Source organism: Bombus terrestris, chromosome 16 (genome assembly GCF_910591885.1).
Source record: "Bombus terrestris chromosome 16, iyBomTerr1.2, whole genome shotgun sequence".
Taxonomy (NCBI): domain Eukaryota; kingdom Metazoa; phylum Arthropoda; class Insecta; order Hymenoptera; family Apidae; genus Bombus; species Bombus terrestris.
The window spans coordinates 6,913,133-6,941,119 of NC_063284.1; the positions used below are offsets into that span (position 1 = coordinate 6,913,133).

At 34.4% G+C, this 27,987-nt stretch overlaps 1 protein-coding gene and 1 long non-coding RNA gene across 2 annotated transcripts in view; one reads left to right on the forward strand and one right to left on the reverse strand.

The window, feature by feature from the left end:
• Nucleotides 1-27,987, forward strand: part of LOC100645391 (midasin) — a 132,243-nt gene that overhangs the window by 94,947 nt on the left and 9,309 nt on the right. Inside the window, exons 16-20 of the mRNA XM_012317813.3 lie at nt 18,217-18,364; nt 19,554-19,783; nt 21,537-21,748; nt 23,915-24,385; nt 26,053-26,462. Of these exons, the coding sequence (XP_012173203.2) occupies nt 18,217-18,364; nt 19,554-19,783; nt 21,537-21,748; nt 23,915-24,385; nt 26,053-26,462 (1,471 nt within the window). The remainder of the gene's footprint in view (nt 1-18,216; nt 18,365-19,553; nt 19,784-21,536; nt 21,749-23,914; nt 24,386-26,052; nt 26,463-27,987) is intronic.
• LOC110119975 lies at nt 5,168-10,195 on the reverse strand. The gene is made up of 3 exons (XR_002308493.2): nt 8,506-10,195; nt 6,194-8,408; nt 5,168-5,842 (listed from the first exon to the last, which is right to left on the reverse strand). It is a non-coding gene; the product is annotated as an uncharacterized LOC110119975 (long non-coding RNA).

A 27,987-nucleotide genomic window follows, 5' to 3' on the forward strand; every position in this document is an offset into this window, starting at 1 on the left:
ATGTCGGCGTATTTTTAGTATCGGTTCACTATACGTTGCACAGCCTTTTGGGATGTATTCAATTGATTCTGACTTTTTCCTGTCGCATACTTGGCATAGTTCTTCTTCATTTATATAGCGTGGTTGGTAACTGGTGGTACAAGCGGAAAGGGGATGATTCTACGCGAAAAAAGAAGTCGAAAATATAGAATAAAAATTTTTCGTTTGAGGCTTTGTTTTCGAAAAAATCGACTTTGAATTTTCGCTCGGTACGCGTGCACTTTATCACGTCTCGGTATAACGGATCTCACTGTAGATCGTTTTCTCAATGGATATTATCGCAGTTTAAGTTTGTTTTTGCCGTAACGGAAAATTAGGAATACATAATGAAATAATATGAAGTAATCATAAAGTTTATTATTACAAAAATTGCTGAAAATATTGTCCATTCTGCCATACACATACTTCTGCTCTTCTAATTAAATTTCTATGAACACTTTCTAACGTATTCGATTGTTTTAAAGTATGAAAGAGTGCAATAAAATGCACGCGTACCGAGCGAAAATTCAAAGTTGATTTTCTCGAAAACAAAGCCTCAAACGAAAAATTTTTATTCTATATTTTCGACTTCTTTTTTCGCGTAGAATCACTCCCTTTCCGCTTGTACCACCAGTTACCAACCACCCTGTATATCGCGATACTTCGCTGATTCTACTGCTTTGCTATTCTTCTCCTCCTGCAAGTCTTATTTATCTTTGGGCTTCTGCTCGAATATAATGTACAGGGTGGATGATATGTAATTGACTGATTTCAAAGTTTCGCCACTCTACGTTACGTTATCTTTTGTTCCGCTTTTACGCAACCATTGCATCGAACATTACGTCAAAGCAATCCGTGGATGACGGTGATCGACATGACGACGTTGGCCATCTCGATCGCCTGATTGAACTGCGCTTCTTTTTATGGTGTTTCCTTAAACGCGAAGCGTATGTCGATAAAGGAAACACTATGCGACAGTTGAAGAAAGTTGCTATTGGAGAAACAATAGCCAACATGACTTGTGAAACGTAGCGAAAAATGCGATTGAAAGGACTGCACTTTGTACAGCGTCTGGAGGCGAACATCTGTCTGATGTTATATTGCATACGTAATTTTCAAATATTAATTAGTGACTTGTATTTAAAACACTGTGTTTCGTTTTGTTTAAAAGTTATAATTAGCTGGTGACGATTAGAATCAGTCAGTTTTATTTCGTCCACCTTGTATATTCAATTTATCGATACAAATACGATAATAAACAGCGTAATTTCAACGTAAATAAGATAAATAATGTTATTTGAAAATAAACGTAAATTTCGATAGAGATACAGAATAATACGGAATTTCAGCGATAATTTCAGGGTGAACAAAGTGAATGGAATGAAATAATGGACCGATATAAATTAGCTGTTGTAATGGATGAAGAAGATGGAATGAAGCGAAAAGAGTGTAAAAAGAAAGGAGTAATATACGAGCACGATTTCCCTTCGCTGTTTATTATCTCGTTCATTTACACGCGAATACATCGCGTGCAATGAGCCAATAATTTTTGGTACACCGCGTACATTCATTCAGCAGATCAAAATAAAAATACGAAATACTGTACGTTCTCGGCTTTGCTTTATTATTATACGTGTCCTGTACGTTGTATCACGTTTCACCATTATCTGGCCCATTATATGAATTTTTTAACCAAACGAAGATAAATTATTTTCAATTTGATCGACAGCTATCCCTTTTTATCGTTACATGCGTTGTGATTTCTATATCCTTTTTAAAATAATTATCAGACCTACGAATGAGCAATTCAAATAAACCTAACTAACCTTTACTCGCCTTCGTTCACACGTTTTGCTGTTATAAACGACATTTTGTTTGGCGAAGATCAGTGCAACGTAATCCCAATAAAATAATCAATTCGTAATCGTCAATAATGGCAACGAACAATTACGAATTCCAACGAGGAAAAGACACTGAAGAGAACGCGCGAGTGGATTTGTCGTGTTCTCGGTGAAGGCATCATCGTTATCGTACATGTACGTGCATTTCGCTTTTAAACGGTTTAACGCTAGAACTACCGATAGTTAACACGAAGCTATTTCTAACAAAACCAGTGAAAATGATTGGTCTTTAAAAAATACCTTATAATAGAATATTTTCATATTTATCGATTTATTACTTTCTCGCAGAAGGAATTCCATGTTATATATTTTTGGTATTATTAATTCATCTGCGACCATAATCCCTAAATGAAGGTTGACACGTTTACAAAATTGTAGAAACAGTCATTTTGACTAGTGTGGTATTTCTAGTGTTAACACTTTCACTGCTACGCCGAAATCACATGTTTCGCTGAGGGCGCCACGGGAGTATTTTTATCATTCAAAGCATATAATGGCAAAATAATAATAAATTCATGATGTAAGACAACATTCTTCACACAGTTGATAGCACACATATTATAACTTCCTTTGTTTCAACAAACCATTCGCTTTCGTTATTTCGTCGTAAGCAAAACGTGCAGAGTATATTGTTGAGACGTATAGAAGATATTAGTAAACAGTATTTACTCATTCTATATATAATAATAAGGTATGTTCACACTTATAATTTCAGTTATATGATTATAAAGCAGCATTTACGATTATTTTTTGTTGTTATTTCTATATTTAGAAGTAGGATCACAATAGCTATTATTTTATTCTTTTGATAAATCTATCACACCGTTCTGAGCCGAAAAACCTTTATTGTACTTCCTTACATGGACTAGGGATAAAAATAAAGAAACATCTTAAACCTATCGATTAAATCTATCGATTGAATCTAGAACTATCTTCTAGTTACTATTTATTGTAACTAGCGCAACTGCATATGGTTAACGAGCACGAACTCACGTTGTCATTTTCAACATTTTTTAAGGTGTGTTTATAATAAAATGCAAGATTTGTGCTCATTTCTTTTTTAATCGATGTTCTAGTAAAAATGTGTAATTGTTCAATGGGCACTTTTTATTTCAAAGTATCTTCTATTTATCGTTTATATTCAAAATCTTTTAACTGTCAATTTTCATTTAATTTTTACAATTGTAAGAAGTTGAAGCGCTCCGGTCACCAATGACCAACGTAGCAATCAAAGTGTTAAAGGCTTCGGTTTGATCGACGAGCAACACTCCAGAGGCCCAGAACCAGCTGACAATTCGGGACAAACGCGAGAACAGCTCGAGGAGCAGCCCGGGCTAACGCAAGAAACCGTTTCAAATCATCTGCATAAGTCGAGAAAGATGCAAAAAGGAGGAAATGTGGCGTGAAATTGCTTCTCATACTAATCAGATATCATAACGAGTCTTAGATGGGAAACTACGCAGTATCACCCGGTGTATCCATTTCACGGTGCTTCCTCAGCTGAACGACTTTATCGAGTGAAAAGATCATGGCATTCTTTCGAAGCGAAATTCGTTAGCAATCTGAATGATGACTTAACCGTTTGAGTCGTAGGAATCATGGAAAAAACAGGGTCGAAAATTTTTGTTATTATTATTATTATTATAAAATATTATATGCGTACTATTAGTTTATAAATATTTCAAGTTTTATTCAATAAAAATTATTGAGAACATAACAATGAAATGAGATGAAATCAGATGTCAATAGCGTTCAAATGTACTGACACTTATCGACACAAAATCTAAAGAGATTTTTAAACAAGGGGGGATTATTCTGAATAAAAAGTCTGTTTGACTTTCTCTTTAAATAAATCTTGATCTTGCCTGAAAAATATGGATTATTTATTTATGTATATATATATGTAATAACGTAAATCCTTAGGGTAAATCAGACGATCGATTCTGGAAAATCGAGTTTGTTTTGGCAATAATGAAATTAAATACAATAACAGTTAATAACAAATCTACTAAAAATTTTATCTGGCAAATCGAGGATCGATCTTCCAAGTCCTAAATTATTGCTCTTCTCTCGTGATGTATTGGATTGGCAACTAAGTGATTGCGGACTTTGTTAATACCACCTAATGATCAAATCCGCAATCACTTAGTTGCCAACCCAATATTCTATTTGGCAAATGACTGCAAAACTAAAAATGTCGATTGGCGGGTAATTTGAATTTTATAGAATTATAAGTATATAGATGTAATAATATGGTGAAAATGTAGCAAAGTACTCGACACGCTGAAGTGTCGCACAAATTGATAATAATTAAAGAGCGATCAACGAGAACCGTGAAGACGATCGAGTTTCCTCAGCTACTCGTATTTAGGCGATAATGGAGATCTCGTTACGCGGAAGAGCCAGATATTAATTAATTTTCATTCCGGAGGAAATGAAGTTTTCGAGGGTTCGTTTCCGTTTTCCTGTTTGCCTTGTTACTCGGCCGGTAGTCCGCGTTTTTCAATTCTACGCATCGGCAGATTACCTTTTGCTTTTCGCTCGCGACTTCTCCAATTGGAAACGAATTTTCCACCGTCTACTTTCTTCCGATCGAGCGTTGATCGCGTAGTGTTACCGGAATTAACGACGATTTGAAGTCATCGTAAATCAGAAGCAAAAGAGTATCAGGATGAATATTACACAAATTCTACCGGCGTTTTTAAATCAAAATAAATTATATATTAAATTGTTATAAAATTAATCACATTTAGCTAACCGATGTCTAATGGCGTAGCAATTTACGTAGCCCATTAATCTTCCTAAAATGGGCTATTAACGCTGCACCTTGATCAGCAACATTTAACGACGAATTCTTGAAAATTTCATCTGCTTCGTTGTAACTGGAAAATCAATAAACTCTAAATGTTGCAGTGCTTGTAGTAAAAATACTACTTTGGTGTACGCTAAATAATATGGGGAAAATTTTGTTCCAATAACAAGTGATGGATTAAGATAAAAAATAAAATAAAGATTCAATCGTATAAGTATTTAGCCGAATAAGAAATTATTCGTGTACAAATTTATCCGAATAAAAGTTTCATTTTAATCAAAATTATATATTATATGTATATAAACGAGGATAAAATTGGTAACGAAAATATATTTTCAAGCTTCACTGTCCACTTGTAGCATTGGCTTTTATAATTAACATTTTTCAGATACCAAATTGGTAAGCTTGTTTTTTCTTGGTAAATTAACAATAAGAATCGTATTGGAGTCTGCGTATATTTGTACAAATTCCCATTATTATTCGTTATTCGAATAAATATAGAACATAATTTGCTAATAACATGGATAATAAATAACGTGGATAAGAAATAATTATACCACAGGTAAAATATTCAGCTTATATGAATTTATCCCTAAGATAATTATCGTAAGAAAATATTTATTCGAAACAATTCGAACGATGACCAACTCTGGTGCTAAACGGGAGGAGAACGTCCAGTCACCATTTTTTAAATTGCAAACTGTTTAAATATTTTAAATTTAGAAACCGAGTTGAGAGGGAAGTTTGTAAGTTGGAAATTTTCTATGAAATAATAACGTTATTGTTATCAAACAGGAGGATAATAATAATAAGATCGAGGACATGGATAGAATGGATTTTGGCAATGAACAAGAGCCACTTTCTTACAATAGCTGGCAGCAGAGTAAGAACGAAAGACGATGAATCAGCCTGACAAATTTTCTCACGTGTACCCAGCGAGTGCTGTTGACGCGAAACTGTCTGCCAAGAATTCGCTCTTTTGTGACATAGGTAGAGATCATGATGTCTGATGAAATATAGACTTGAGTTTCTAGCCATCGGATAAAATTGATTAGCTTGCAACTGGTTACTTGGTTGGAAAATATTTATTAACAATGAAATAATGTAGAATCTGAAAATAATAACGAAATATGAGATAAACATAGGAGAAAATATTATTACATATTAAAATATAAAATGTACAATATACTTTATATATTTTATTATAATATTATATATAATTAAAATATATTTATATAATGTATTTAAATATACATATTAAAATATATTTTATGTATTAAATATAAAAATGATATATTAAATGTAAAAATATAATATATAAAATATATTATATGTCAATAATAACATATATAAAATATATAATATATAATATTATTAACATTAACTTTGCTTTTACGCGGGCGTTCCTTTGTAATTAAACAAACAATTAGACAAAAGGGCACGCCTCATCGATTTCAATTACCTTCAAATACGAATTTCATGCTAAGATCAACATTCCGAATAACTTTCCTCTACATACAGTAGATCCTCGAACATCGAACACTATCCGTTCCAGGAGACGTTCAACGGTTCGAGCCTCGAGTTGGTCGAACATCGAATTAAATTGTCCCATTTGAAATGGCGTAAGTTGAATCGATCCCTCCCATTCGACATGTTCTCAATATGAGACATTGCAAATACCTGTCCCTAAAATTCGTATTAATAAATGGTAAGAAAACAAATTTAGTACACTCGCTGAGACAATCACAGAAGAACTACACCGACGACTGCAAGAACGAGCGTCGAAACGACAAACGTCCCTTTGTTTCTCTTTCTTCTTCTTAACCTGCATTTCACTGTCCCGATCCCGGCCTGAGCAGAGAGATCAGGCGACAACGTGACGCTTACACAACGACAAGCAACTGTCCGTCTCTTTGCTCCAACTTCCAGTTTTCCTTCGAGTTCAGAAGCTGGATTTCCCTTGACACGTTCGTTCGAATTGAAATTGTTCGAATATCGAACCGTTCGAACTTGCGCTTGTCCTACTGTATATGTTACCGTCGCTTGCGACCTTAGTTTCCGACATACAATTTTGCTTGGAAATAAGCCGCACGCTCAGGATCGACGAGATGCTCATTACGAGTCTGGCATGCTATTCGGTTTCACTTTGTTCTCGAACGGGACAAGCGAGAATACGGAGAACGAGCGAGGAACTCGAGATAGCGACGGATCGTATAAAGCGATCGGTTGAGCAGCACGTAATACGCGAGGATTGCTAAACCAGAGTCAGGAAGCATTGTACGTATTCCATTGGTCTTTTACTGAAACGAGTCACTGTTCGTTGGATCATAAAAATTGATGGTTTCTCGCTTTTACGGATCGCTTACTCATTCTGCGATTTCTTACTCTGTCGGTAAATCAAATAAAAAAAACTTCAAATGGAAACATAGTGAGTTGTCTGTTTCCAGTGAGAAACTAGTTGATTGTTTTGAGGAAAAACTGTATCAGCGGAAACCTTCGATATAATTTACGTCACGATTACGTCGGATTGTCGAGTAGGTGGCTACATATATTTCCTTACATAATCCAATATATATTTCCTACATATATATCCTTACATAATCCAATGTAAACTTAATTAGCTAATGAGAGAGAGAGAGAAAACCACTTTAAATAGATAGAAGAAAAAAATGGGAAGGCTACTGGATAATGCTAACGTGAATTATTGGGTTGGCAACTAAGTGATTGCAGATTTTCACATTAGGTGGTAATGACAAAATCCGCTATCACTTAGTTGCCAACCGAATGATTTTCAGTGAATCTATCGATCTATGAAATGTTATACTATGTCTTACTTGTCTGTCAATAAATTAGAGTCAGCAGGTGTCTATAAATGCCCTTAACGCGTAACGTTTTCAGCTATAGACAGAAGCGTATAATAATAAACGATAGTAGTCGAATTTACGAACACTTACAAAAGCGAATGAAATGAATACCAAGTCGTGCCAACGTTGTGAAATATATTAATCTAGCATTTAACTAACATTTAACTAAATTCTAATTTAATAATCTACAACCCATTGATTTATCTTTTTTTTTATTTATATTGAAGATAATTAGCATCGATAAGTTAAGGTTAGGTTGAACTATACAAAAATTGAACGACTATCTATACACCAGAATGAAGCGTAATGGAACTCAAATTTAATTGAAGTTTTTTGGAAATGTCTCGGTAAAACGAGGACCGAGCTGTGGCTGCGTATGTAGAAAAAAGTAGTTCACTGTGTCGTCCTTGACAGCGTATCTCATGCCCATTGAAATCGGGAAGATGTTCTTTTTTTCTGTGTAATTACCATTTTCTTAAACGCTTTAGAAAGAGAAACCAATTCTCTTTCTGCTTTTCCCTTTTCTTCGCTTTTTTTTGGATTTAATTTGTCTTAACATGGTTGAAACGGTGTCTCGAGTTTCACGCTTTTGATGTTTAAAAATATCCATTTCAATGTAACATTTTGTACACGAAGAGATTTTTTTTTCTTCTCTGATTTTTTCTCTTGGATCTGCACTTTGATTTTGTTTCACGTTTTCCCTGAAATTTAATTACAAGCTCTTGCCTGTTGTTTTTTTATTTTACTTCCTCCTTTTTTGGAAAAATAGTTCAAAATATACTTGGCATGGAATAAAATAGTATCTTTCATTTCCTGAAATAAAAAAAAATTGAAAGAAATAGAGAAGATAATAAAATAAACGAAGTAAAAAATTACTGGAAACTAATTTCCTTTAATTAAATGGACTAACCACGTAAAACCTCGATAAACACTGAAAAAAGCTAACAACCGTGTCTGAATAGCGCAGGATAAACGTCGGATGATCGTGAATCCTGTGATTCGGAACAAATTAAGAAGGAATGTTGTCTCTGAGCTATAGATAAAAGAGATGCGGTCTCCGCAGTGCCGTAGAAAATCAATGGTGGGAAGGGAAAAGGGCGGGAAACGCGTATTTCCAGCCAGAGAAGCTCACGCCCCACCGAAAAAATTAGAATGTCAAGCATACCATGTTATTTACATCTGCGAAACTCGTTGTTCCCACGATTTTCACTCAGACCCGAACCTTAACAATTTTTAGAAATAACTCTGGTAAAAAGGGCGTATCTCTTTATTTCGCTTAAAATGTAGCCGCTAGCGCAAAATGCCAAATAGACAACACAAAAATCTATTAAATGAGAAAGTTCTGTCTTCATTAATTAAAACCGAGAGTATAATATTTTATATTTCAAGCCATTCTTGTGAAAACCAAAACAGAAATAGATTTGACCAGACACGCCTACTTGGTCTGAGAATAAAAATAAAGAGCCACTGTGCTTGCAAAGTCAGCAAAATAATTGCAAAAATATTCGCCACTTGGATCCTGCGCACTCTGTTGAGTGGTTTTTAGCAGTAGGAAAATTCGGCGACGACGACAACTCAACAGAGAAGAGGGAATTATGGTCAGGGGCGATATTTTGTATCTTTTCAGTTGCTGTTTTCGCACCGGTAAAATTGAAAGGCGGCCACGTCCTCGTTAAATCTTAAAAAGCTCTTGAATACACCGGCGAAAGAGAAGCGAAATAAAGAATTTGCCATTAAAATAATGCGACAGCACAGAGAGCTAATGTCATTATCCATTGGATCGACTGAAAATCCTCCTCGTTAACGCTCCACAACTTTTGTTTTCCACAGATTCGTTTTGCCGGATAATTATGAAAAATAACGACTGCGTTGTTACTTGCGTGTCGCGTTCATATTGTCACGTTCCTCCGTACCCGTCAGTTTCCTGCAATTTTTTTTATTCCTATTCCTAACTATTTCCATAACGACTTGGTTATCGTTTATCTGTTTTTCTCAACTGAATAACTTTGGCATTGAATCAATTCGAACGGAACTCGGCAATTGGGTTTAACACGAAACAAAATTTGGATACTTCGCTGGATCCATCCTATATCTTCATTTGCTCGCATTTCCTTCTTTTCTATTTTTCTATTTTATTTCTTCTCTTGCACAATATAGACAAATTACACGGCAATTTCCAGGACACTTCGGGTCACGTCCAGCCGAAACTTTGGCTGGCTCTATCTGGCATGTTGTTCTTTCACATCCTAATCTCTATAGTTCGAAAGTACTGTAACACTTACTTATGTTTAACGGTTTAATTTAACGACGAAGGAGTGCGCACGTATTCATAGGCAATTTTTGTCAACGTATTATAATTACTACGCGATATCTCTGATGTGTCATTGGGTGTAGTGCGTTAAATAATCACTCGATGTTTAGGTCAACAATATATTTATTAACAAGTGTCTTCTTTTGATCGCGTCGCGTATTGTTCTCAGTTTCGCTAGTCAATCTCGCTGTCCGGTTACAGCTCGACTTTATCGCTTCCTATTTCGAAGCTAACTGTCGATCGGATTCCATTCTTTTCTTTTAGTCGCCCCTCAATATCCCCACTATTCACGCGTTTGTTAGGCGTCCGCGACCGTTGCCATGCACGTCTTCTTCTCGAACACTCGGCGGAAGGACCGTTGGGACATTGATGGCTCATTAGGCAGTTTGCTTCGGCATATTGATATACATTGTTGTCAAGCGCTGCCACAAGTTCGCACGTATGTGTACGTTTTATAGACAATTTTTGTAAACGTATTTTAATTACTACGCGATATCTCTAATGCATCTCGAATATTTGTACGTATGCATTCCGTGCATTTTTCTTATACAGTTTTGCGCATGAACGTGTGCAATCTAAAAGCAAATGTCTAAATAACGAAGAAATTCCTTCTTCCGGACGGAATATTCATGGAAAATTCATGTTGCTGTATTAAAGTGGATGTCCAATACGTAGCGGCGCTCCATAAACGATTCAATAGAGGCTACAAAAAGTGTGAAAACACCATTGTATTTGTTACATCGTATTCAGATGAAATTAGCTGCGTATGAAACGTTTCTTTGAAACTTGAATTTGCCGCATTAATATCGCACGTTTAATCGTGTTCTATCGTTAAGTATCAATTAGATAAAATAAAAGGAAATTTATTACGAATCGGTACGTTCGATGTTTAAAGAGATTTGGAATAAAAATATGAAACTTCGTTATCGTGACGTTAATCAAAATATCCACGTAATTTTCTTGTGTGAACATTTCCAACATTTGGAAAAAGTGTCACGAGGGATTCTGGAAAAATAATATTAGCATTTAGGCGAAGGTTAAAGACGTTTCCATGTAAGCAACTTTCTCGTGCGTAGATTATTTCAAGCAGATTTATAAATGTAATTTTTAGTTGAATCCTAACGTCGATTTAGATTCTATCACGTCGTACGAAAAGTTTCTTTTGTTCCATGAGGAAATGATAGATGCGCGATATTTGTTCCTTCATATTATTTTATTGAATTACGTATGATCCATTCTGTTCTGTTATTATAAAATGAAAACTTTTCGGACGACCTACTATCTTGATTAGATATACGATATTTCGGACGAAGTAATGAAAATTTTATTGTACAAAACGACATTTCATATGCACCGATCTGATAATGAGATCGAAGTATGGTAAATTTCGTATCATTTTGTAGTATTTTCACACGAAAATTTTGAAAACGAAAGAGGAATTATGAAAGCAAAGCATTTCCAGTCTGATAGAGATGCTTCATTGAGAAATAAAAGCACGTAGAAATATTGTACTTTGTGCAGAATGTGTCGTCGGAATAATATTCGTTTTAATGATGATAACAACGTGACGTGTGTTTTCTCGCGTTTCAAACAATTTTACAAAACATTGTCTCTCGAAATTTCCCGCAGAAAGAGATATTAAAAGCGTTAGATCCAACGTACGAGCTATAATTTTATTAGATCGTTATCGCAAGGATCGGTTCCCGATGACATTTTTTATTGTGGCGAATCGAGCATAGACAATGCCACGTGTGATACAATAGCTGTCGAGGAATATCCAGCTGAACTTTAATATTGTAAAATATTATATCGAAAATGCAGCTTCGTTGAACAGTCAACTCCCTCTACAACACAGTTAATTCGTTTCGCGCACTGTCGAAGCCAAACAAAACTCTGTGATGGACACGTTCGTGCTATATGAGAGTTGTTCAACTTTATTAAGTCGCGCCATATGGAACTAATTTTAGTCGCCATTTTCCCACCCTGTGATTGTCGAAACTGTTTTTTTCAAAGTATTATACGTTGAACGGTTGATTGTATTTAGTCGAAAAAAAATTCATTTACGGAAATTTGATCGATGATCGGTACTCATTCGATGGAATAATTACGCAAGTGGAAATTTGCATATTTCTTAGGAATTTTTCCAGTTGTTATTTCGTTTATTATACGCAGTCTTCGCTTATCGGCTCAGGACGAACTTTCCATTTTACATTTTTTTTTCTGCCGCATTTTTCTGCTTAAACGCGTGATTCTTCGTAGGTGGTTTAATAAGAACATATTGAATTTTAATTTATTTTCTCTTGTGACCTTCGTATTCCAGCATATCGTAATTAGGCGTTTTTACTTGTCATGTAAGAATCGTACGTATCGTTAATCGTGCAATTTGAAATTCAAAGAATTTCAAATATGTTATCTTAGAGAATTTGAAGGATTTTGCAGAGGGGAAGGAAGGCTTTTAATACAGTTTTCGCGAGATTTTCACGAGAATGGATATTCCACCGTTCTATTTGTACGTTTTAAGGTGGCGATGCTAGCAGGCTATTTACTTTGTCTCTTGACGCGTGATTTCTGATTCATAGCTTGATCTCCGGGGATTCCAGGTGATTCAAACTTTCGTAAAGGGAAATTCCTTCGAAAGCAATTTTCGTGAAATCCGTGACATTCCGCTCAGCATTGCCGAAAAACCTGCCGCCGCAAACTCTCCTAGAATAATAAGTAAGGTTCCTTCATCTAATGCGAGCAACTCGCCGATCAAATTTTTAGTCGCCATACAAAATCGTGTCAGTGTACAATTTTTATCGTAAATATGCAATTTATTTTCATGTGATCTTATCAAGCCCGGTTTCAAAATTTCATTCAAAATTCTACTTTCGTTGTTATTTCTTTCGTTCGTCTAACTTTATGTAAATTCTTCTGTTATCTGATTAATCAATTTCTCAATTCTTCTTTTTGCTTCTTTTTTTACCGAGGAAAATTCATCGCCTGGCTTGTTTACCGCGACCGGTCGACAAATTTACATCTTCTTCTAAAGTTCTCTGCCGAGGACCTTAGCTTTGAACTCGAGCAACATCCAACCAGCTATTGTTACATACATCTAAACGCGGTATGTGTTTGGTTTCGTCGTAAGCGTTTGAATAGTCCGACAGAGTCCTTGTGAGGTGACGCATGAACACAACCGAATGTTGTCGGACACTCCCGAGAAATATTTCTCGAGAATATACTCGCTGCATGATGAGTTCTCTGTAGCTAAACGAAATCTAAAGGCAGTGTCATTTTGAGAGTCACAGAGTACAGATCGAAGCCTACGAGAAATGAAATACGATAAGAAGCAACCTAACCCCAAATCTCATAATATTCCCTACGTTGGTTTTGTATTTTCTTTTATCCCAGAATATGTGCCCGCGTTCAGTGAGAAAGTTATTGAAAAACATAGAAAATATAAGCGAGGAGTGTTGAGACGAACGAAATTCCAAGTCCGAAAACGAGCGAATCGAAAGCGAGAAATGTTCAGACGGACGAAATTCTACGTCCGAAGATGAGCAAATTGAAAGTGAGGATGATCTGTTCGACTATCATCTCCTGTTTATATTACATATAAAAATGAAAATATACGATTGATTATTTTATTTTTTAAAAGTTATGTCGTGCGTTATTTCCTACAATAAATTGACAGTTTCTCTCGAAAAAACACGTCTATTTAATGGTAAAAATAGGTATATGTAAAGTGTTAGTGTTAAAATAATGTTCAGAGTGCAGTTTCCCCGTTGGATGATCTTATTTAACGATTTCACATATTGTTTATACAAAACATGAAATTAAAAGTATATATTAAAAGTATAAAAAAATATATGTAAAATTAAAAACATTAAAGATGACTGAAGATAAATAAAACGACTTGAAGTGAAATTAAAAATTCATAATTTTAATATCTTTTTACAGTGTGGTATCGTTCGATTATAACTTTATTTAGTCATAACTGATACTTTAACTTCTTAATTAATTTTGACACCACTAAATTCCTGTATTTTATTATATATTGTACTTTATAAAAGTAGAAAAGTGGCGCAATTAATTGGCAACAATTTCAGGTAGACAATAACTGATAACAACAAAAAAAAAGGAAAACGCATTGCTAAAGTCAAAAAAGGAGATCTCCCTATTCAGTTGGCTAAGTGTTAATATGTCGCTAATTATTTATACCAGAACACAGGATTCGTTGATTTTGACGATTTTGACCACTTTGATAAAACACATTTCAAAATCATCGAAATCGACGAAGTGGCTTCATAATTCTTTAAATAATTGCCACAGATTTAATCATTATATTTATTAATATCAATTGATATCATTTCGAATGTTGAATTTGAATCTGCAACTTAACATTACGCATTTTCCATTAGTTTTAGCTTTACGACTAATAAAAGTCAATACCTGTTTACTCAGAATTCAACATTTTTCCGTATTTCTACATAAAAGATATAGCATTCCATTTGAAATAAAATTAATCTTGACATCTCCACCGGTATGAAAAATACTCTATAAATATACAAAATATAAAAATACAAATAAATACTGCACAATGTGCGTGCATATAAAAAATTCCTCTATACAACACCATTATCAATATCAAGGATTGTCAACATCGTATTGAGACAATATACGCATATTAGCACGTTGACTGTCGGGCGTGTTTTCAACGAAATCTCCTTCAGGCCACGAGTGCCGCTGTACCAAGCGTACTCTGCTAAACTCCCACCGATATTTTAGAAAACTTAAAATCCCTGCTTTAATTCGTTACAATGTCGAAAAGAAAAACGGAAAACTTATTTCTTAGTGAGTGAAATAGCAGTGAAAATGAAAGCTTTTACGAAGCTCACACAAATTCGGATAGTAACGATGAGGAAGAAATCAGATTTCCTAGAAATAGAAATATAAATAGAATTACATCGTGCGATTCTGATTCGGATATTGATAAATGCAATCGTAGTTATACCGAATGTAATGAAGATACCGTTGACGAGATTTTACAAGAACTGGTCATTGAGGAAGAAAGAAGAACTGATGATACCGAGGAAAGTAAGATTCAATTTGGCGAATGGAATGAATTTAGTGGTCGGCAGAAGTCATTTCCTTTTTTAGAGACAGATGGCCTCATAGGCAATTACCTAGCGATGTTAATCCATATGATGTGTTTGAGCTGTTCGTCGATGACGAAATAATAAACTTACTTGCATCAGAAAATTGCAACAAGCAAGAATGTAAATATTAGGAGATTTAGAGAATTATTAGCTGGAAAATTATTAGGGTTGTCTGAAAATACAAAAAATCCTTGTCTTCGACGGAGTCAGTATAATATCGCCGTTTGGAAAAATGATTCCAGAAGAAGCATTAGACGCGCGTGCAAACTATGTTACGCAGATAAAAGACGTCGAACGGACCGATCAAAGACACGGGAGAATTTAAAGAAAACAACAACTTATTATCCAAATTGTCCCGACCAAACTCACCTTTGTATAGAATGCTTCAAACTTTTACATTCTAAATAATTTTCTTAATAAGCCATTTTCGTATTACTTTTATAACAATTCAACAGTTTTATTACTTCCTGTGGAATACCTTCCTCTGGAATACCAAATACCTACGACAATCTTTCGCAAGTTGTCGAGTAATCGTCACCCGAATACGGGTGACACGGCACTGTCGGAAACTTTGCTGTCACCCGAATACGGGTGACAGGGCTGTCAAACTCTAAATCGACGATAACATTGATCGTCTGAACGCTCCTTAAAAAATTGCAATTACGCAAATTGCATAGACCACCTTATATAATCGTAACGCACACAGGTACATATGCGAGTTGAAATGAATAAAATGAAGACAGAATTTTCGTAAAATTCACGCGAGAAGCTTGCGAGGGAAGAAATTCAAATCAGTCGAAACGCTATTCGATGGAAATGGCACGTGTCACAGACAAAACGCAAGTGATTGTTCAACGAATCGAAGGGAAGATGTAAGAAATGAAGAGCGTGGGAAGCGGGGAGTGTCTTTCCGGGTGGATGTTCGTCGGTATTATCCTCAGGAGGTCGAATCAAAGTGATTGATGCATCCTGGTCGACCTCGATGGTATGGATTTTTCCGTGTCCATTTTTGCTGCAAGGATCGTCCTTTCGCCCGCACGACAAACCAGATATCATTATGTTCCTATTGATGTACGTTGGATCTTCCGAGGGATGTTAGAATTGTCAAATAAAAACTCGTCGAACGCGTATGTAAAATCGTATTACAAATCAGGTTTAAGATTAATTTGATAAAATGGTCATTAGCAGGAGAAATATCATCACCTACTACGAACACAACATAAAAGATGCTATTGATTATGTGAAAAATTAGTTTTCCAACAATTCTTATTGTAAATCTGTAAAACTTGAAAATTCTATACAATGAGATGGTTGTTTATTACAGTTGTATTCTGCGACTACGAACAATTAAAAAAAGAAAAGAATACGCTACCTCCGGTTTTATTTGAGATATCTTCGAGCAGAATATTCCAGATTATATTTTCCTCTGTTATTTTTTAATACGGCAAATTTTTTTGTTTCTTTTATACCCTCCACCTTTATTCCAACTTTCCCTGATTCTTTCATTTCCATTTCTCCATGCTGCTTCTTCTGTTATAGAACAGTCGTCGTTTTTCCCTTCCCCTATCGTTGCTTTTCTCCCCCCTGTTGTTCTACTGCTTGTTTATCCCGTTCGCAATGGACACTGCAGAGAGACGAGCACGAGGAAAACAACGTTAGAAGTTGAAATGCGTGACGTCCCGCGCTAACATTTTCCTCTAATGACGATTTACGTTAACGTTTTTTTCGTCGTTCCATTAAAACTTGCCGCGCGTACTAGCGGCCAAAAATCTTTATTGAAACATATTACGAAAGTGTGTGGAGATAAAAAGAAACGAAGACTTTGGAAAAGAATAGAAGAAGAGAAAGGAAAAACGTGTAACAAATAAATGTAGCAACAAAGAAAATTTGATATTGTAATTTATACCAGCATTTTATCTACTATCAAACAATCCTTTGACTGATAATTTTTTAACACCTCCTGATCGGACTTTACAATTTCACATTGCTCGGTAAAACGTTGGAAATAAATAAATAAATTTCATATTATTCGCACGCCATGTTTTTCTTTCTTATTTTCCTCTAAATATAGAAATAAATAGAAAAAATACATACGCATTTACTTGTGTTATATTTATATTTTAAATATATTTTAAATATTATACAAATATGTGTAAAAGATACGTAATATTTATACTTTAAACAAAAAAATAAGAAATAGAAAATTCGCAGGAGTTGAAAGCAATCGGTTCGTCCGTCAAAGACGTAAAAATTGATTAATCGTGAAAATAAGCAGAGAGATTTATTATGGAAGAGAGTAGGAAACGTTTGCATATTCTGTTTCAACGCGAATTAAAAGTTGCTTCGTCGTGAATATCGAAACGAATATGGAAACGAGTTTAGCCTTTCGCGTGACCAGAGATGTTAATGGAAAGTTGAGTCCCCTCCTGATTTCTTCGTTCATCGGAGATGAGTGGCTTGGACAAAAAGGAAGAAAACAATTATAGAGGAGAGGCACTTAGCTGCAAGCGGAGAAAATTAATGAAGGAAGCGGAGAAGCATTTTTCAATTTCTAGAGAGTAAAGGAAGGTACCATTCTACCTTAAGTACCTTATCCTGCCCAATGGAAACTCTACTTTCGCGTTATAATATTTAACCGCTCGTATATTCTTTCTGCTGATCTATTAGTTCGTGTTTCTTCTTACTGTTGCTCGCATTATCCACCAGACACCCGTTAAAGCGATGAACAACATGATATTTCTTGACAAGTTCAATTATTGGGATGGAAATTAAGTGATTGCGGGTTTTGCCAATACCACCTAATGACAAGATCCGCAATCACTTAGTTGCCAACCTATATTACGATCGGTTTACCAAACGACGCGTAAAGAGAATTTTAAAAGATCTACAATCGATAAGAGTTACATTTTTCAGATTGATTTCTCATCAGATTTTTATCCGAGTTTGTAATGAAAATTGAGCGTCAGAATCGTACATACGCTGAGATTCATCGATTCACGAAACACGTAGATTCGTTGCAGTTACAGGCTGCGACGGTGGTGAAAAATTGCGGTCTTCGTCGTTTGAACTTCGTAGCTCGTAGTAACGTTTACCGATTTCGTATGTCGGATCGGATATTATCTTCTTTGGTATCGTTCCAGTCGATACATTTCGTGTTATTTGTTTGTTGCAGACGGATTACGATAGACACTTGGAGGAATTACTGGAACGTGTGCAGACACTTTTGATTGGCATCTTAAGAAAGAAGTTGAAGAAGGAGAACTTGAACGAGGTGGCCCGTTACCATGCTCTCTTGGAAAATGTTCGACATACATCTACAGGTAAATCTTCTTACCCATTCGGAATCACCGTTGTCTTTTAAATATCAAACGTGGCGGAAACGTTAGCTCTACAAATTTTTCTCACACTTTAACGCTTTACCGACCGATAGCCGATTAATCGGTTTTTTGTCGCCGACGCTTATCGACCGATAGCCTATTAATCGGCTCTTTGTCGCCGATAATCTTTCTCATTATTTAAGCAGTAATTTGTTATTTAGTGCTAAGGTACCTTGCTCAGTTGCGTCAGTTGCGTTGCTTTGTAAGCTCCCACAGTTTTATACCAATTTGAAAAACTTACCGTTCGCGATGAACGAAAAGAATGGTATCGGAGAGTCTAAACCGAAACAGTGCCGGCGCCAGGGAGAATCTGCGCCTGAGCTGCCGGTCGGACGTGCGTATGCTGTTGAACCGCTTAGTGAAGTGTTAACATACGTTCATTCGACTAAAGTAAATTTCATTCGGAGTAAAGATCGAAGATAACAATTTCTAACGATAAATCGTTTCGACTGGTTTGTCATTTTCGTTGTAAAACACAGCGTAGTGACGAAAGTGGCGTAAAATTGTTGTTGAAATTAACCGCTGGCAGCAATGGTCTCTACGTTCGCTGCAGATGAATTTTAATGACGAGCGAATAATTTAGAATTTCTCTATTTGTTCCTGTTTAACTTCCTGCTTTCTTCCTGCTAATAAATTGCTCGCCTTTTAATTTATAATCAGTTGAAAATCTGCGAATAATATTAATCCGAAACTCGCTTCGCATCACCACCAAGTAAATTGATAAAGTGTAAATTTATTTCCTCGTTACTTGCACTCTCGAGGAAAGCGAGGATTTAAGTTTCTGCTTAAGTTGGTAACTTTTAAACAGTAAACGTCTTTAAAACGTCGCGGCGCTCGCGGAATTAGTCTCATGAATCACTGTTTTCCTTTTACTTTCACCATGATACTTCATTACGGGATTTTAGCTGTCCAGACTCGCTTATCGAGATCTAACCTTTAATGAGTCGAGAGGCAAATTTACCAAGCATAGCTAGACCATATATCCATCGTTAATTCGTTTCTAGAAACGAAACCACGTCGTTCCTGCCCTCCTTTCTTTTATTTTTTCTTTTTTCCTCTTTTTCTTTCTTTTTTTGCTAAACTCCGTTCCAACGAAATATTTTCGGTTTACGAATGTTTTGTTTGGATTCAGGGGATGAGGAAACAATGGAAACGACCATGTCGACGGAGACCAAGCAGTTCCTACGTAAAACGAAAGAATTATCGAAGCTGGTGTCGGCGATGAAAGAGCTCGAGGTTTCCTGCGAACAGGAATTACACGAGATCGAGAAAAAGCTGACCGATCTATCGATTGCTGTAGAGAAGGACAAATGCTTGAACGCTGGTGGAAAATTCGAGTGGGTTGACAGCATGTTGGTGAAGGTAAGCAGTTCTTTTCTATTTTATTTTTCTCTATTCACACACTGTCTTACGATGATATTTAGACACCAAAGCACAGAAAACTGTGTTAGATTCATATTCTACAGTCATATTCGCATTCTCTCTCTTTGTTTCTTTCATTTTGTATTTCAATAACGCGCATCGCGTAATTATCCTACGAGTTTCTATTGGGTTGACAATTGAGTGATTGCGGATTTTGTCATTAGATGGCATTGACAAAATTACTTAGTTGTCAAACCAATAGTTTGTGGAGTATGTTTAATCGTGTTGGTGTACATAGCGATGAGGCGAGTTGATGCTTAGTGTAGTCAATATATTTAAAACTATTTGCCGTACACATTGATGATCGCTCTAAGATTGCTCGATACTCACTAACTGACTACTGATTAACTAATTGATAACCGACTCCTCCAAAGACTGATTGTCTTAACGAACGTGCTCGGTTATTTATACTGGTCGAGGGAGTAGCGCAAAGTTTAAATTCAACTTCGATCGACGGTTGCACGTAGTGGCGACATTGTTTTGCCCGGAGTTTGTTTATCGCTAAGTTTGGTACGTCAAGACGGTGTCAATGTCCCAAGGCAAAACAACAACATGAGTCGCTCTCGATTCGCATCGTTCTCTGAGGGACAAAGAACAACAAGGAATTTTATTCCTTCGTTGTACCGAGATTTCTGCCTATTTACTTAATTGTTTGTACAATTACTTTCGTCCATTTACATCTTAGTTTACTATGATACAAACCTGTGTATGTTACTATGTGTCTTCTGTGCGTCAGTCATTGATATTATGTTTGTGTTCGTTTTCTTTCGTTTCTTTATTCGTTCATGCAGAAGGTCTTCAACTTCGTACTTTCCTTTACGAAGTTTGCCAGTTTTCATTTGTTTTTCTATCGTTCTTGTTATTGTTTCCGTTCATTCCTTATTTCTCAATGTGATTGGTCTCATTTTTATGTGTTTTGTATCCTCTGTCTCTATTTCTCTGGTGCTGCATAGCTGACATGCTACGTTCTCTTCCAATTTATATTTCATTTCTTGTCTTATCGCCGTTGTTCAACCTAGTTTGCCGGTTAATCTATCCAATAATTCTTTTTATCGACAGTGGTATACATTAAGGTCAGGTAGTTTGTTGGTTCTATCGCTGTGGAATTCAAAATTCTTTCGTATGTCTCGCTGTATGCAGAGTTTGTCGCTCTGCTTTTATCGTCTTCTTGTAGTTTCTTGTCTAGTTTCTAAACGATGCAATAATACATAATGAGACATTTATTTTATTATTTTATATCTTATTTTTAATAACGTGTAGTATTCTTTGTTATTCTGGACGATTTGTTCTCTAATCTCAAAAACTACCAACTAGCTATAAATGTATATATGTAGCTGGTTAAAGTTTTCATTTACATCGACCTAATTAAATTTACGTTTACTATATCGAGCACTTATGTTGCAGATAATTTATTTGCAAAACGTCTATTTATCAAGTTACATTTGTTGCATTCACTAAAAACATTATAAAATAATATCCATTTGTATTTGTTCTTATATTATATGGCTTTTTGCTTCTAATGATAGTTTCTTCGCTTTCTATCTATTTTTAATACAAATTTTCTGTTGCCATTTATAATCTTATCCGTTAAAGGAATGGAAAATTAAGATGAATGATTGGCTTCTATGAAATCTGTTATCAAAGCGTTGGGCTTCAAAGGAAACCGATAAGGGAATTCCATTCTCCATTGCAGTGTCTACAAAATGGCACGTGGTTACTGCTCGACCAGGTGAATCTCTGCAGCCCAGCAATTTTGGACCGATTGAATGGCTTGCTAGAACCAAACGGCGCTCTAACGATCGGCGAGAAAGGCGTCGATGAAGGTGGAAATGTGTTTACCGTGCAAGCTCATGAGAACTTCAGGTTGTTCCTCGCTATGGATCCTCGTCACGGGGAAATATCCAGGTAAGTAATAACCCTTTTATTTCTGAACGAAAAGATTGTACCTAAGCGAGGAATACCGAACTAATTTGATGTAATTTGATAATTGTAATTTTGGGAAAAATATCCCCAAAAAAGGTAAACATGATATTTAGAAAATTCATAAAGGAACATATCACGAAATGTAGCGGTATATGGTCGTAAAGAAAGGTCCAGGGGTTAAGCGTATATATTGGCCACATCACCTGCCATAAACCCTGGGATTTGGAAAAATGCGCAACGGCCTTCCATAAAAAAAGGAATCGTTTCCCCACCCCAAAAGAAAACTTTCTCTTTCGGGGGCAACCTATATAAAGGGAAATGGGCAGAGGCTCGAGACTGTTAGTCACAGACAGTCAGTCGGGGTCACATCTAGCGGATCCTTCTCCTAAGGGGATGGTCAACTTAGCCTGTGTCATACTACTGATTTTGACATAAGTATGGTAGATCCCAGCAGCGATAAGTGGTTACGTGTCATGTCTTCATTTAATGATGTGGAAACACCACCTGTGAGAGAAGGTCCGCTTCTCCCCTTAGAGATAAAGGAAGAATAAATTAATGCCAATTGTAGTTGAAAACTTGTTAAAAATCATAATGATAATACTTATTCAAAATCGTTAGGAAAAATGGAGAAATCAGTTTTCTTTTATAAACACAGTGGTCCGATCATAGTTTGATGTAGAACAGAGTATAAAGTATAAATACTGTATTCTCAATTATATGTAACACAATTTCTAATATTAAAATACAAAACTAAATATAATGCCATGATGCGCAATAATAGGTTAGGATTACTTGCTTCAGAACAAGTGAGCTAGTACAACATCACTGAAATAACATTCTGACGTTATTATAAACATTTATAGTTACCCGGCTATTGAAAATGTGTAATATTTACTTATTATTACTGACACAAATAATTTACTTGGCATCGATGATCACTAACGTAAACACCGTGTAATCCTTTATTGCGCAGATTACAAATTGTGCGCCATGTTCGCACAGGCCCGCAAAAAATTGTACTCTCGTCCTGTCGATGCAAGATTATTTTGTGAAACATAAGGAGATATTCTGTTCTAAACAGTGTCATCTGAAACCTGTGACTACGACCTCTAGCAAATCTCCCGTATCGGATTTCTATCTTATGGCATTGGCGTATACACAGTCTGGGTATCAAGTATCGCGGAATATAACAAAAAGTTAAACCCATAAGCAATTTTTTCAATTTGTGGAACATCTCACGCAGGGCTTCCACAGAGAAATTCAACCATTTATAACGTTTTACAAATTTATTTCGAGATAAAGTTGTCTCGCGATGCGAATAGTAAGGCGCCGTCGCATACGCAACGATATATCGTCGTTGGCCCTTTTCGCAAGTGTTGCTAACAACGATATATCGTTGTTCGGCACTAGAAACGTTAAGTTCTGTCAAGGGTTGCCCCAAAAGTTCTTGTCGTTTTATCGTCGGACATTAGGTGTGCGATATTTCATGTTCTCTACAATATTATCGAATTATATACGTTTCACTCTGATTTATCGCTCCCTTCCATCGCTTGCAAAGCCTTGTGATGCTATTTTTCCGAAATTTCTCTGCTTTGCTCGGAAAATATTGATCAACCGGGATTTTATACCGTCCAATGAGGAAATTTTATACCGTCCAATGAGGCATTTGAGGAAATTTTCTTAATCAAACTGGTACAAACTTACTTGAATTCTAGCTATTTCGCAGCTATTTCTCTATTTCTCTATTTTAATTATTTAATTTCTACTTTACAATTTGTCCAGTTTAAGGTAAACTTGAGATAGCAATCGCCACGGAACAGTTGGAATTAGCAAAGACGCGTGGGCGTTCGTTTCCACCAACGCTAAGCACCGCATATCTTCAGCCGCCTGAAACAAACTACTGCAATTTGATTGGCATATTCTACTTCGTCCTTTGTGCTCTGCAAACTTTGCTCCGCATCGTTACCATTCGTTTCTTTCATTAACAAAATTTCCCCGTAGTAAAAGCTTCGACTCGATAAATCAGATGGAAGATTCACTTTGTACGATATTTTCTGAGCAAACCGTAGCAATTTTGTAAAAGTAGATTTGTTTGCGATAACCCGATGTAAAACCAGTACAAAAGCATCTTTCTGCGCGTTGTTACAGAGCAATGAGAAACAGAGGCGTAGAAATCAGCGTGCCGACCCCTCAACACTTTGCACTAACCAATCCCTTAGACGTGATGTCTTTGTTAAACAATTGTGGCATGGGGAACGTGAGCCATCAAAGGTTGCTGCTAAAAATTCACGAAAGCCTGTTCGATAAACAGTACAAGCTAAACGAAATGTTGCAAGTGGCATCGTTCACTGTCCAACAAATGTCGAAAGGATTTGCTTTCGAGCAGTCGTTGAGAAACTCGTATCGTGAACTTTGTGGCACGTTTGACGCAAGGTCGAAGCACGAAGCTTTGAGAAAAGTCGACCAGATTTTGTCAGAGACTGTTGGAGACGAGGAATCTGGTCTGTGCTGTGAACTAAATCCAATGACCTTGAGAATGTGCGATTTTAGGAAGAACGCAAGACTGGCGATGATCAAGCAACAAGGATTCCTTTTGAAATTAACTTTAGAGAAACTCAGGTAAGGAAAGTCAACGAATAGCTTTAGGAGGAGTAAAATAGTCGACGTACTTCGTTATTTTTTTCACTCGTTGTGATACTTTATATGTGATATCTACGCTTGATAAATAAAGCAAAGCGTAGATAAATGATAAATAAAATAATTTACATAAAGAAACTCTTATATGTATATACATTATCGCTCATAAGTGTCCAGACACTTTGATCCACTTGTCATAATTATGTGTGAATTTTATAAAACTATACTTATAACTAACGTTCTATGGAATCGATTGGATGCAAATCTAAATTACATATTAAAATTTGCAACAGTTTATTTTAGTGTTTACTGTATATACTGATGTACTTGACTAATGTATTTGCTATTTGAATATCACTGGTTATACTAACGTCTTTCTACCTATTATTTATTATATATTAATATCTATATATAATATATATAAATTAGTAATAGTAAAATAATAATAATAAAATAAAATAAATATAATATACAATATACTTGTATAAAACCTATATATTAATATGTCTTGTAATAAAAATATAATTTTATATTTAATTTATATTTATTTTAGTGCTTACTGTATATACTGATATACTTGACTAATGCATTTGCTATTTGAATATTACTGGTTATACTAACGTCTTCCTACCTATTATTTATTATATATTAATATCTATATATAATATATATAAATTAGTAATAGTAAAATAATAATAATAAAATAAAATAAATATAATATACAATATACTTGTATAAAAGCTATATATTAATATGCCTTGTAATTAAAATATAATTTTATATTTAATTTATATTTATTTTAATGTTTACTGTATATACTGATATATTTGACTAATGCATTTGCTATTTGAATATCACTGGTTATACTAACGTCTTCCTACCTATTATTTATTATATATTAATATCTATATATAATATATATAAATTAGTAATAATAAAATAATAATAATAAAATAAAATAAATATAATATACAATACTTGTATAAAACCTATATATTAATCTGCCTTGTAATTAAAATATAATTTTATATTTAATTTATAACAAATTAATTATAAATATTTATAATAAATATTTGTATATAAAATATTAATGTAATTAATAAGATAGAGAAATGGCCAAGTAATGAAATAGACAATTATAAACACCAGTTCTGCGATTACACGTGTATCGATTTTCGAAAATCAATTTAACCGAGCTATAATGTACGAAACTATAGCAATTACGTAGAACGAAATCGTTGCAGTTTTATTTCACTGTAGCTTTGTCATTAAACTAAATTTGAGTATTAAATAACTAAACCGCACTATTAAACTAAAAGTAATTTTATCATTAAAGTATCGACTTTCGAAAATTAATTTAATCTGGCTATAATGTACGAAACTGTGGCAATTACGTAAACGAAATCGTTGCAATTTTATTTGACCATGGTTTTGCCATTAAAACGTGTACGTCTTCTAAGAGAAAGACACGAGTGTCTGCGAATACTCTTGAGCGATAGCGTATGTATAATTGTAAACGAGTTTCAATTTAACAAAAGAATATGATGGCTGGCGTTATCATTCATTTTATCAAAGACAAAATCGAAAAGCCTGAAAATCAATATCACAAACGTAGTATATATAACATTTCTAACTTGCCCCATTTTCAGCGGCGATCCGCGGCAAATTGATTTCCAAGATTTTTTCCACCGACCTCCCATCACAGACACAATGGCATTCTTCGAACACATTTTACTCGATTTTTACGGACGGTCGTCCCTGGATGACCTGCAGATACGACGACTCTGGAGTTGGGATATTTTTTCGGAAAGTAAACTCCATAAGTTGGCAAAGATAAATGAGCATCTTTACAACCAGGTTGAAAATATGGGATTTTTATTCAGGAAGAAATCTGCTCTAGAAATCCCACTGAATCTCGTCGAACCTCCGACGTCCTCCAACAATTTGCTTATCGTGTTGTACTTTCGATTGATAACTTTGCATTGCCAAACGGAGAGACATCTTGAGAAAAACGAAGATGTGATGTACTTGGAGGAATATTCGGCTGCTGTTTGCTCAGGTGAAGCGAGATATTTATTAAAAACTTATTGGAATTGCCTTTTCCATACTGCAAAACATTAACGTTATATTGTTGCTTATGTATGTATGTATACTATTTGTTGCTGTGAGACTTAAACTCGAGCTTTGTTCATACAAGCGCGCGTTTAGTAGAATTTTGTTTGTTTTTTAACGCGTTACTTGTATCCAAATGTAGCGCAATTATATTTTGTGTATTCCAATGTAATTTTTGTAACTTGTATCTCAAATTTTACTTATTGCTATATTGCGATATATTTGTGCTTTGAATTACCACAATTTTTAATTATGATATGTATGTGGAATATATATATATATATATAATATATATAATATAGTATATTATAATATAGTATAATACCTAATATTGCAATATATCTCAGTATTGCAATATTTTTGCTAGTTTGTGGTTTCTTTGAAACTACTGATGTTGCAGCTGGATCTACTCTTCCAGACATAATGTCCTTAGCTTTAGACTTCCTTTTATGAAATTTGTCAGCTCTCATGCTTGTTTCTCGATGCTTCTTATCTTTGCTATTTCTGGCCATTCTTTATCTTGTAATATGCTTGATCCAATTTCTTTATGACACACTTGCTTAATACATGGTTTCTGTCTTCTGTTGCTTCTGTATCGCGTTCTCCACATGGCAGATTTCCTTCTATTCTGTACCTTGTGCTTCTGTTATTGTTATGTAGCTGCTAGTTTTGGCTGTGCCAATATCCACTTAGTTAGTCGATAAAGGCTTTCCGAATATTTCCATATTTCTAATATTTATTATATAATATGTATTATAATATAACTTATTGCGATACCGTTACATTCATTTGGAAGAAATTTACGCGATTTTTCCGGAGATCTATACTAGAATTTAGAGGAAGAAATATATTTATATTATATATAAATATATTATAAATATTTTTAAATTTATTTATATTGTACATAAATATTTTTAAATTTATTTATATTATATAGAAATATAATATAAATATTTTTAAATTCATTTATATTATTCTTAAATAATACTAAATTAAATATTAATCTTAATAATTAAATAATAATTAAATATTAATCTTAAATATTTTTAAATTTATTTATATTATACATAAATATAATATAAATATTTTTAAATTCATTTATATTATTCTTATTAAAATATTATATTTATTAAAAAATGTAAAAATATTTATATTATATTTATATTATATTATATTGTATTATGTTATATTTATATATATTATATATAAATATAATATAAATATATAAATTTAATATTTTGTATATAAAATATTATATTATATTATATTTATATCATAATAATAATATAATATAAACATAATATTATTATATATATTTAATATTATATATTTATACATAATATAAATATATAAATATTATTTTATATACAAAATTTCTTATAAAGAGATACATTTAATTCCCTTCAATTCACTTATAAAGAAATATATTTAAATCATCCTGTACATATAAGTTTTCGATAATCCATTTTATT